Source organism: Acanthopagrus latus, chromosome 1 (genome assembly GCF_904848185.1).
Source record: "Acanthopagrus latus isolate v.2019 chromosome 1, fAcaLat1.1, whole genome shotgun sequence".
Taxonomy (NCBI): Eukaryota; Metazoa; Chordata; class Actinopteri; order Spariformes; family Sparidae; genus Acanthopagrus; species Acanthopagrus latus.
In genome coordinates, this window is record NC_051039.1 from 11,935,076 (window position 1) to 11,947,862 (window position 12,787).

Below are 12,787 nucleotides of genomic sequence, written 5' to 3' on the forward strand. Positions count from 1 at the left end.
TACCTTGAAAGTGACTACAGACTTCTCGGTGATTGAAGACGGTTGGAAACGCTCGTGATAATGTTAGTACACAACTCAACAACACGTACGACACAGGTGTGGTTGTTTTTAGACATCTGATGGCAGAAACATGACATGTTAACACTTCTCGGCGACGTGCGGACGCCTCCTACAGTTTACCAGATCCCGCGGTGACATCTCTCATCTCATCTTTTATTTGTATCTCACTTACAGCGGCAAATAATGAATATTCAGTTTTACTGTCATTCACAGGAGGACAAGCCAGCAGCAAATAGTCACAGTTGAGAAGCTGCAGCCAGCGAGTGTTGACTCAGTTGATCTTCAGAATAACTGCAGCATAGATTCCTGTCAATCAACTCATCGTTTCAGCTCTATATGAAACACCAGAGCAGTAATTCCAGATTATGTAACTCCCACTACTATTTTCTGAGGGTGCTGAAACCCGACTGACTCCCTGTAACACATTATCATCTTGTCACGGAAATAAAACTGATAGGCGCGTCAGATCTTGTTGGTTTGTACGATGTCAAACTGAAGACCTGGGTTGAAAGGCCTGCCAGGCCCGATTTGAGTTTCCCCCACCACGAGCATCAAAGCGCCGCTGACAACCACTTCTGAGAGGACCACATTACTGTTCATTATAAGGCTTATGAAACAGATTAGCGCCTCCATACTGTCCTGTCTGATGCCCTTGAAAATGTTTTCTGTATCCATTTATTACATACCTGAGTGTGTGTACCTTCAGAGGATCTATCAGTCAATACCCTGACAGTGGAAGATAGCATCATCCCTTCCGCAGGGAGAGAGAGAGAGCACGCAGGTATTAGTGTTTATACAGATATAAGGTATTTTTAACGCGTCGCAGTTCTTCTAAGAAAAATTACAGCCGGATGTTTTTTGTTCCACCGTGCTCTGTTCTGCTCAGAGCAAGAAATAGCTTCTTGGCACACAGTGTATGTGGATTACCTTTTTATCTGTACCAAGGCTCACCACATATTTATGGAGAGAATAAGCGCGAAGGAAGGAGTCCATTTATGGATACTGATGAAAATCCGAGCCGCATACTTTGAGAGCCTGGCTTGGAGATGTTACCAAAAATCTGGGGAGAACTAAATCAATCACAGGCTGAGGTGAATTTTTTTAGCTACAGTACAAGAAAGAAACCTCTCTTTTTCCTTAAGTACTGAGGCTCAGAACATGAGAGTTTTGCGTGGATCACAAATCCAATATAGGAAAACGGAGTGACCTGAGGTGACTACTCAGGTTTGTAGTTGTACAGCGGGAGCAGGGAACACTTTAATCCAGTTACAAGACGAAGAATTCTCTTGATATACTTCCCTCACACAAAAGACGCTTTCCTTTGTGCCGCGATGAGAGAGCGAGCACGTTGCTCAGTATTCAAGGCACATCCGTTGCCACTACCCCTGCCTGTTAGCGCCTCTATGCCAAGATGAGGAAATGCTAATGCCTGCCCCCGCTGCCAATCACCTCATTGGGAGAAAAAAAAACCTGATGGATGCTAAGTGAGAGTGGCAGATCCAGGGAAAATGTTTGTCTGCTGCCTGGCGAGCAAGAACGCAGTCAGGCAGGGAGATTCTCCAAGCAGAAGGAGGAGAGGAGAGGAGAGGAGAGGAGAGGAGAGGAGAGGAGAGGAGAGGAGAGGAGAGGAGAGGCTGAGAAAAGACAATGAAAGGTTAAAAAAAAAAAAAAGGGAAGGAAAGCGAAGGACAGGGAAAAGCCAGTGTAAAGGAAATGAATAAAACAAAAGACAGGAAAGAAAAAAAAGAACAATTGCCCTTCGGGGACAAAATAAAGATCAACTTGAGTAGTAAAAAAGCAGAAGGAGAGAATAGGTAAGGTAAGGTGTGGAGACAATGGGAAGAGGAGGGACAAAGGAAAGGAAAGGAAAGGAAAGGAAAGGAAAGGAAAGGAAAGGAAAGGAAAGGAAAGGAAAGAAAAGGAAAGGAAAGGCACAACCAATTGCCCTTCAAGTGACAAAATAAAGTTGGACCTAAAAATAAAAAAAGGAGGAGAGGAGAGGTGAAGAGAGGTGAGGAGACAACAGGGGGAGAAAGGACAAAGTAAAGGCAAAATGCAAAGGACAGACAATGTAAGTTAAAGAACAGCAAAGAAAGGTAAAGGAAGGAGAGGAATGTGAAAAGGCAAAGGAAACGAAATGTGACATAGGACAGAAAGGACAGAAAGGGATAAAGGCAAGAACATGTAACAGATGTAAAAGGAAAGGAAAGGAAAGGAAAGGAAAGGAAAGGAAAGGAAAGGAAAGGAAAGGAAAGGAAAGGAAAGGAAAAGGTTTATGTACATCTGTCCCTACCATTGATATACACCCACACACACAGACACACACACGCTGTCCCCCCATACTGTAAACATGCTACGACAGCACCTCTGCCTGTTGCAGTCACCCATTCATTTGGAGGACCTTTTAAAAAGAAACATGTGACAACCTCCCATAACATTTCAGTGATGTTTAAATCTGGGGTGACTGGATTTCGTCCTGATGTACTCACACACACACACACACACACACACACACACACACACACACACACACACTTTGATTTATTCACCAACGTGCATAAGGTAATCATCTCAGATTATGGAGGCATGATGGGGGGAGTTAATTCAGCTATAGTTGCACCTGCTCCTGCACAACACGGTCTCTCATATTCCCTTTGATGTTATAAGACGTTTGCAAAGTGCTCATCGACGCTGATGACTCCCAGTAGGAGGCCGCCCGTGCCAGAGTCATTTAACAGTTTTCAAAAGATTCTGTGGGTTAAAGAGATATTTTGATTAAAGCTGGAGCTCAGTCTAACTGTGAAAAAAACACTCACAAGTCCAACTCCTGTCGTCTTTGCACGCATTGTGCTGTAATGGTAGCAAATCCTGTGGTTGTAATGTCTGAGATTTAGCCGTGTTTTTGCACCAGTTTTCTTTTCTTGAACCGTAAAAACACACACACACACACACACACACACGCACACACACACACGCGCGCACTCACACACACAGAAGAAAAAGCAAATCATCAATTGTGTGACTGAAGCTTGTTATTCCTCCAGGTTTTCTTTCCCAGCCTCTTGGAACTCTTCTTATTGCCGTAGGTTGCTTTGAAAGTCACATCTAACAGTTTTGATTGCCAGATGTTGCTCAGAGATCAGTGCACGCGGCTAATTAGCTTCAACATCGCATCACTGGCCAGTGTTGTGTGACTTGAAAGCCGTGTGATGGAAATGACCTCGTCTGGTATTCCAATTATTCTGTCCGTCAAACTGATGATTAATCAATTAGTTGGCTGACAGAAGATGAATCATTGACTGTCTTCATATAATCCTGTTATTATCCTGAACACCTTTCCCAGTAAAGTCAATTCAAAGCTGTTGGTGAGTCATTTGGAGCGCAGGGATACCCATAAGATGACCACCTTGTAGATGACCTGTAACTGCCCCTATTAGCGTGAAAACACAATGAGTCCACATTGTCCAATGGTCCAAGTTCAAATCAGATGAAAAAAATAAAATAAAATGAAACACTTAAGGCAAAAAAAAAAGCAATTTTATGACCTCAAAATACCCCCGCTTGAACATAAAAGGAGCAAAAACTCATTATAGTTTTTTATTTCCTTATTTACACTAACCTTGTGCATACAAAACAGTCAAAAACAACTGCTTAGGTGGAGAAACAGCCTATTTAAAGAGCCAAACTCATAAACCGACATAAACTTGAAAAATGGATATATAAACTTCATATTATTGGATTTGGAATCCCATTGGCTACATGGTGCATCAATCATCGGGATGGGTGGTGTGTAACTGGCTCAGGAGATAGGAGAAAGAAGAGAGAGTGGGTGAACACGGTCACTCTTTGGCCGTTGTAGGCTCCAGGGCGGGCATAGGGGCTAAACAACCAGACACTTTGTGAGTTGTTGATATTTTGGTCATGCAAGTTTGTTAACTTGTTGGTTCGTAAGTCAGTTTTCTGGTTTTGGCCAGTGAGTTTTAAAAGGATAATGGATCAGTTATTAGGATATTTGTAAGCACTTGAGCCCAAGCACTGGTTCTTGCAGTTCAAATGTGAACAGTTTCTGCTTTTCTCAGTCTCCGCGAGAATAAATTGACTATCGGTCGTTTTCGATGCAACAAAAGCAAGCAATTCAAAACTTGGACTGTGGTAAATTGTGATTTCTCAATATGTTCTCGCTTTTGCAGACCAAAATAAACAAGAAATGAAAAGGCAGACTGATCAATAATGAAAATAACTCTCTGCATCCCTATTCTTTGTGGCAGATGGATATCGAAGGCCAATTGACTGTAAACAGGACGGACAAAATGAAAATAACCGTCAGATGGGGCAGAAACAAAAACATCAGATGCATGAAAAAGTCAGCGGTCTCTTGTCGTTTTTCCAGGAGCAGGAGAAGATAATGTGGTGGAGTGAAAATCTAGCCTGGAGGTTTTAAGAACAATGTATAAAAATATGAATCAAGGATCAGAGGGCCACGCCATTTGACTCTGAGCACGTGATGTTATGAAGACAGTGAAGACACGAGCAGAGTTTGAACACAGGGCTCCCAGTGGTTCGGTGCGCGAGAGGTGTTTGGGAAAAGGAGACAGGAACCTTATTAGATGCATCAGGTCTTGAATTGCTGAATCAAATATTCATATCTAACGCTTCCTCCTACACAGGCATATATAAATACACACACACACACACACACAACATGGAATCCTGTTTCATGTTCTCACCGCTCCTCTCAGGCCTCGCTTCATGCTGAATTTAGCCGGCGGTGGTTGTGTCCGTCAGCTCGACGTTTCATCACATCGAGACTGCGGCAACGTAAAATGCACACTTCTAATTTCTTGGTACGTTTCTGGGCATTTCAAAAAATAACGACAAATCTTGATCAACAAAGGGGGTTACGATGGCGCTGAACAAAGACGAAGAGCTTTTGTTTGTTTTTCAGGTAAATCCTCTCCCCGGTGATATTCCGCTAAACAGAGAGCTGGCATATCAGATGGACGTGAGCATAATACCTGTATTTATTACCCCGAGGCTGCGAATAATGATCCTAAATTGCACGAAGCCTGGAAGGAACTCGAGCAGATAATTATTACCCTTCACGCATGCCGTGTGACACTTCTCCTCCAAGAACAGACTATCAGACGAGGTTCTTGCAGCAGAACCCGAGCGCCTGATATCCACGGAGGGGGACGCCATCCTTCTTCCATTGTTTTACTAATGGATACAGAGCAGGCCAATTTCCCCCCCTCGCCTGACAGTGAAGAGTAGTCAGTTCATCGCTCACAGAGGAGCGGTGCGTGGGGTGGGGGTGTGTGTGGCGTGATAATCGGCACCGTGAAGGTGTAGTCCTCGTTCAGAGCGCTCATTATTTGATCGATCTGTCTATCATCCATCGGCGGACAAAAGGGAGCGATTGTGGAACGGATCGCACGCAGATTTTGACTTCTGCATTTCGTCGCATCTTGGCGTGGAGGACTTGCTCGGACCTGCAGCAGGCATGAGCCCGTGGAGTCAGAAGGTGCCTGGAGTCTTTAATGAGCCATCGCGGCTGCACGCGGGCTGCCAGGTCTGCACGCGGGCTGCCAAGACGGTCACATTAACACGCGGCGCCACGTGGGAAATCGAAGAAGATCTGAGACGAACGTTTAAAAGTGAGATATCAGCCGGCGCATTAAAGAAAAAAATGAATAAATGCTTTGTTTAAACAAATGAAAATGGAAGTGGCCAGAAAAAAAACAAAAAAAAACAAAACACCTGCATGATGTAACGTGAGGCAACGCCGCAGCCCTGAAATAAACACAACTAAAAAAAACATGCCCGGTGGCTTCCTTCTAGGCTTCGCACTTCAGCAGAGCAGCATACAGAAAACTTCATTCACATATATGGAAGAGAACAATGTTTTTGTGTCAAGCGTTAAGTGCAAAAAAATGCACTCAGCCTTAACAGAAACGGGAGGTATACACTGTCAGCAACCTCAAGTGCATTCTTTCCAAATATCCAGCCAAGAGTGGGTTCAGTGCAACAATACAAGTGTGAGGAGCTGTGAGACAAACCCTTGCAATTCCTTCTTTTCCAACGCAAAGCGGGCGGAACATCATGCCAGCGTCTACTTTGGTATTCATTGCATGTGCATACTTTACATGAGATGGCTGAGTGTACTACATATAGGGATGAAGGGGGAGGAGGGGGTGATATACTCAAGGTGCATCGCAGGATTCTCTTCAAAGATTGGGTTTGGATGCAGAATTGGAAATGTGAAACTTGATTCTTGACATTTTGATCGCGTGTTGCCATTTTGTAAGACCGGGCTACTGAGGGGCAGCGTCATCGTCGTGAACATGTGCAGGCTTTATGTTTGGCTAACCCTTGACTTTTATGGTGCTAATGGAAGTAAATTCATCCGTTCTTTTCAATTAAGCATCATTACAAATATGCTTTGTTTTAAAAAGCAACCGCACGTTGCAAAAATAATACATCCTGTGTAAAATTAAACATTTTGATGTGTCAAAGTCTTGCACAGCCAAACTCAGAGTATCTCCACAGTGCTGGCTTTTCTATCTCTTTGGTATAAGCAGGAAAACACCTGTGGTTTGTATGTATTTCTTTAAACCAATCGCAATCGTCTTGGGTGGCGCAAAGCCAATGACGACAACGAGAGTTGAGACAACGAGAGTTGAGACAACGAGAGGTGTTGCTCGGGCAGCACCTTTCTGTCCAAACTCCTCCGAGCCCAAGAGAGTGATTGCAAAACCCGAACCTGGGATTAGATTCCAAGCACTTACATTAATCTGAACTGATCCAAACTGGTGGGCTGAGTTTGTGTTACCCGCTGTCACCATTGCCTCAGTTTGCCTTGCAGCTGCCATGAGACTCGGCTGTACTGTTTGAGTTCTGTCGCCAATCTTCTGTTAAAATCAAGATTAATTTACGCTTTCAGTCAAAAATGTTCTCGTTGGTCGGCTTGAATGTAATCAAGAACGCAGAAATGTCTTGACTCCTGTCTGGCGTCGGAGAGCACCTGCTGGTTTGGACAGACGGAGGATGTTTAAGGTGAGTGGTTCCACACTAATTTTCTAACAATTTGGATTGAGTGAAAACACGCTTCTTACTCCCCCATATGGCTAACGCGGCCTGTTATTCATGTGAGGTTATCCGTCCATTTCAGCATTGTTATCTCATGCCTGTTCAGCTAATGGCCAATGTGCTGGCTGAGTTGACCAGATAACGGCGTGATAGCAGACCCACTGTACGTTTCTGTGAACGTAAGTGGGGGTTTGAAAGCTTATAGCCTTCGACGTTGAGCTGAGAGCAGCACCGGACCGCCTTTATGATCTTGCACTTGATCTATTTCTGACGGCATGCTTGATCACACGAATGTACAAGGAAATGCCTCTGACCAAAAGAAAGCCTTGTGTGTAACAACATACATGCATATTTTACATCCACTGTTACACATGCACTCATACGGAGCTGGTGTAATCATCAGTCGACCCCCACAACCGAAAACCCAGACATCGTTTCTACATTTCTTCTTGTCCAAACCTGACCAGACGGGTCTGGACAGGTATCTTTACTTTTTTGTACAGATGGAGATATTGAGGACTGTAATATGCAGACAGCAGAATGAAGAGGAGAATTCAAGGATAGAGACTGAAATAGTTGGCCAGTGGGAGACATAAATCCAACATCCACATTTGATGGGTCCCACTAAATGCACCATGGCTTCTCAAACTGATTCAGAAAGCGTTTGATTGTCCAGGCAGCACAAAGAAAACATCTCCACTGATTTCCTCTGTCCTCCCTGTTTGCTCAGCGCACGCCACAAAAATAAATAAATAAATAAATAAATAACAGGCCTCCAGACCCGGTGATGTGTTCAAGTTCACATGTCTTGTTTGTTGAGGTCGAGCACTTGAACGCGTGTTTCTCAGCAGGGAGGGAAAAAAAACAAACAACTGAAACGTCAGTCAGCGGAGTGCGACTTCACATATTGTTCGCTGTCAGAAAAAATCACGCCGTATGCCAAAGCTACACTTTAAATCCTCTTTATGACTCAGAAAAAATGGCTTTCAAAACAGTAAGAGAACTATAAATGTCTTACGCCCCATAAAATGGGACTTCGACAGCTTTTTCGCACTCATCCTCGACCCCTGTGAACCTGAATGTGGGCCTGACATTACAAAGCCAACATAACCTGGCACCCGTCCACGGCTTGGGATTATTACTGAGGAGGTCTGGTATGTGCTACTTGGCTGCGTCGGACTTAACAATTTAGTGACATCACCGGGAAAGAATATCCTCCAGTCTACTGTATGTGTTACTTCGTCAAACACGTTTCAGCGTCTACGCTGACAGTCGTCCGCGAGCCCTCGAACTGAACAAAACAGTGGCAACAACGGAGAGTGCGATGTTTTCGGCGCCAGATTTGCAGGTAAGCATATTAGGTGCAAGCCACGGGAGAACAGAATGATCTTGCCAATGATGCCCGTGAAGGACCCTTCAGGACCAGATGGATAAGCCTGTTAGGAGCGCTCTCTAAAAGGCAATAAGTGAGGGAGACTGGGTAATAAATGGCTTTTTTGCTTGCGCTCGGTCTCAGGGGATACTCTCGCCAATGAATGAATACTGAAGCAGAGAACTCGGGGCCCGGGCAAGTTTATACCCATAAAAATTGGCAAATTATGGCCACAGTGACAAGGCACTCAATCAGCGAGGGTGATGTTAATAATGTACAATATGCCGCTGCTGCTGCCGCTGCCGGGGTTCAAGCAAATGTTCATTACACAAAAGGCAATGCGTGAAATAAAAGTTGAAGCCCCCTGCACATGGCCTGTCGCACACACATTAGCCGCGGTGATTAAGAAAGAAAGAAGTGCCCTAAATAACAATAATATAGCGTGTGCTCGCGGACGCTCCCTCCCTGTCTGCCCCCCTCTCTCTCTCTCGCACAGGCACAAACCTTTGACATCCAAATCTGCTCCTTTCGAAACACTTTCCGGAGACCAATCGAAAGAGAGAGAGAGAGAGAGAGAGAGAGAGAAGGGGGGGGGGCAACACACCTCCAGATGTCAGAGTCTATCCCTGAGCAGGTGGAACGTGGGGCTGCCAGTCAGTCTGAAAGGGATTCACTTCTTGTTTTTTTTTCTTTTTTTGGGACATGCACGCACACCAGTTCAATAACAATTACCTCCAATGATCTTCAAAAGTTTCTTTTCAGATAAGAGAACATCAAGCTTTATTTTTTAGAGGGGGATTGGGGGGCTGTGTGACAGAGATACAGCAGGAAAAGTAAAGTACAGCACTTGGCTGCCTGCTCTGCTGGAGATGTAGGGAAGATCTGGCAGTAGGAGTCTGTTTGTGGAACTCTCTCGCTGTTTGGATGGACACGAGTCCAAATTTTCTCTGAGCTCTAAAAAAAACAAAATCCATCTCAATATGATGGAAATAAAGAGGTAGTGCCATTTTTTTTTAACTAACAAGGAGGAAAAATGAGCGTTTTGTCAAAACATGCAAACTTGAAACATGGTCTTAAAACACTTGTTACAAAGGGATGGCTTATGGTTCCAGCTTCATTACAGCCTGGTTTTATTATGCATGCAAGGCTGTAAAAAAAAAAAAAAAAAAACAGAAAAAGAAGAAAAGCATCATCCATCACTCTCATCAACTCAACATCAACACCTATGGGGCAGATCGAAATCTCGGACACACGCATTCTTCGGGGATCTGGCGCGTCTCCACACCTCTTCGTCTCCGCATACTTCATCAGATACGTGTTCGAACACGAAGCGCCGGGCCGATGTGCTGTCACATCACTTGATAATCAGCCTGCTATCTGCTGCATGCACAAAGACGAGAGCCGCCTGTCCTGAGTCCTGCACGCGTAAACACCGCTCCTACTCCGGCAGACACCGTGCGGGCTCCTCCGAGGAGGCGCAGGAGGGGCGGGGGGGGGGGGTTATCAGTTTGTACCAGAAAAGAAAAGAAAAAAAAAAAAGTTCATACTATAGATGGGATCTGAGCGCAGGAGCAACACGTTTCCACAACAATGAACGAGGTTTCAGCTCACCTCGTTGCACGAGACGAAACCTTACCTGCCGTCAAAGTCCGCGCTCGCTCCGAAGCAGCAGCTGCACACCAACATCAACTTTATCCATAAATCCATGATTTCTTGTTTTCCTCGGGAGTTACGCGCCCGCGCTGCTCGTTATCCTCCGTAAATCCAACAGCGGCGCTGGGTGAGCAGCCCGCGGAGCGAGCCACCGGAGTTTCTCCTTCGAGAGCGCACAGGTAGGACGGCTCTGCTGCGGTGTGTCCCTCCACACTGTTCATGTGCGATGTTCAGTGAAACCAGCCGGAGTGACCCCGATCTGTGTGTGTGTGTGTGTGTGTTTGTGTATGTGTGTGTGTGGAGCGGGACGCACTCTGCCGGGAAGAGAGCGCACACACAGCTCCCTCTCCTCACAAGTTCAGTCAGCTGGCTCTCCAGCCAACAGCACCCACTGCAGTCCGAGCTTTCCCTCTTTCCCGTCTTTTCTTATTTCCAGTCACCACAGGCGCGGATACCCAACAACCAGTCAGCCAGGCAGCCGCGCCTCTGCTCAGACTCTCAGTGTAACGTCATGACCCTGTGCAGCCGGGAGGACGAGGCTCCAGATGCAGCTCCGCGCATGCTTTTTTTTTTTTTTTTTTTTTGCAAATGCCTTAATTAATTGCGGAGCCTGCTGAGGCACGCAGGTGCACCGGCCACCCAGGTAGATGCTGCAGTGGAAACAACTGGGGCTGAATTTACAATACAGAGGGGCGGTCTGAGGAGGGCTCGGGTAAATACACAATGATTTTGTTGCACGTCTTTTGTTATCACTGGCAGTAACAATACCTGGCAAGCCAGATATGATTTTTTTTTTCCAGCCAATATCATAACCCATAATTACCTGACTCTGATGGCCGATACCGGTGAGATAACCGACAACAGGAACCGACACTTTTAGATTTGAAAAAAAAAAAAAAAAATTCTAACCTGTTTGCACACCTGAGCGTAAGAGGGCGTGGCGAGCAAAGATGGTTTATTTGATATTCCATAGCTGTGAAAATACTTCTCCCCTCCTGTTGTGGACTGCTTGTAAAAAAAACAAATGACCATGACCAAATGACTGACAAAGGGGCAGCAGTGCTTTATGAGCGTGACAACATTGTGTTTGTTGTTGTTCTTCTTCTGTGTGTAGATGCTGCACTCATCAAGTCAACAAAAGCAATATGGCTCTGTATTTCCAGCTATAATATCTTTATCTGCCGATAACTGATAATGTCAGTTTTCCATTATCGGGTCAATGATTTATCCGTCCGATATATATCATGCATCCCTAAAAAAACACTTGTCCTTTTTTGCTTAAACGTAACGATTAAATAGTTCACAACATATTGCATTTCCCATCATGCTTTGCACAAGATCTCGAAAAAAAAAAACCAAAATATTAAACTCCCAAATCTTTATTATTCTCACAGAACAAGTAACGTCTGAGTCGATTAGTGTGATCATCTGCCGTCTGAGTCATAATCAGCACTTCGTGTCCAAAAAGTCTGTTGAACTGCACTTCCTGTCTGCAGGCACAATTATAAACATCCGTGACTTGACAGCCTGTCGCCGCCTCGACAGTTCAGAGTCAGTCAATACAAATATTCTCTGTGAGGGCTCGATGGGGAAAAACCCGCCATCATGTCCAGTAATGAAGCGGGAGACGAATGAGATGCGGGTGCGATATGATTACTGCTGGGTGTTCACAGCGCGCCTTGTTACGCCCCGTCAACAGCTCCACAATAAATCCATGCGCCGGTACAGAGAGGGCTCGACAACGCCTGTCGTGTGTAATGACACCATTAATCACATTATTCTCATGACTGGACTGTAGGCACGTGAATCTGTGATGATTCATCACATTTGAATGTAAGTTATGGGTTGTGCAGATCTCCCATCAACAGCAATTGATCAGATGACACTTTAAAGGGTCAGCTCGCCCAAAATACAAAAATACAAGATGTGCCTTGCTAATTCGAAGCATGCAAAGGTTTTCTTCAGTTTTGTGCCCTGAAGCTGGAGATGCCCATCTCCAAGAAAAAGTTGTTTTAGTTTCATCCCAGTCGCCAGAAAATGTTTGCATTTTACATTTCAGTAAAGGACTGATACGTTCAAATTTGCACGTGTCATACATTCATTGCATGCCACGTCACATTTACAGTGATGCCAGATGTTTGATAGCTATATTACTATTATTATTTCCTCTGTTTTCAAAGGATAAGTTAATCTTCTCACCCCTGCGTGCCAATGGAAAGTCTGATTGAAGTTTTGTAGTCCACAGAACATTTCTGCAGCTTCAACACTGGACGTTTTTAATCGAGATATCGGGACAATTTCCAGCGGTGTTCGTGGTGACTGAACCAGGTACGCCAAAACATGATCTTTTCCTGAGTTGAACAAAACTTTTTTTTCTGCCTAAACCTAACCACGCCATAAGCACAGCTTTGTATAAGATAAATCAAACATAAAGTTGCAACATAGATGAATGGAGAGTTTCGATGCATATATGGTTCGGGGAAACATGAATTGCCAACAATTATTCTGGCGATTGGGTTGGAAATTGAAGGTATTTTACCTCTAATTAGTGCCAAATTCAACTGATCTTTACAGGAAACCTACATGCAGTTAATAACGGAAATAAATAGTGATTAA

At 44.6% G+C, this 12,787-nt stretch overlaps 1 protein-coding gene across 4 annotated transcripts in view; it reads right to left on the reverse strand.

The window, feature by feature from the left end:
- The window catches only part of npnta (nephronectin a), a 57,083-nt gene extending 46,363 nt beyond the window's left edge, over positions 1-10,720 (reverse strand). For 2 of the 4 annotated variants that reach the window (XM_037115519.1, XM_037115527.1), the window contains exon 1: positions 10,155-10,719. In XM_037115519.1, the coding sequence (XP_036971414.1) occupies positions 10,155-10,225 (71 nt within the window). In that variant the 5' untranslated portion in view covers positions 10,226-10,719. Of the gene's footprint in view, positions 1-10,154 lie in introns of all 4 variants that reach the window. The other 2 variants (XM_037115510.1, XM_037115535.1) reach the window with 2 other exon arrangements.
- Between the last annotated feature and the right edge of the window lie 2,067 nt (positions 10,721-12,787).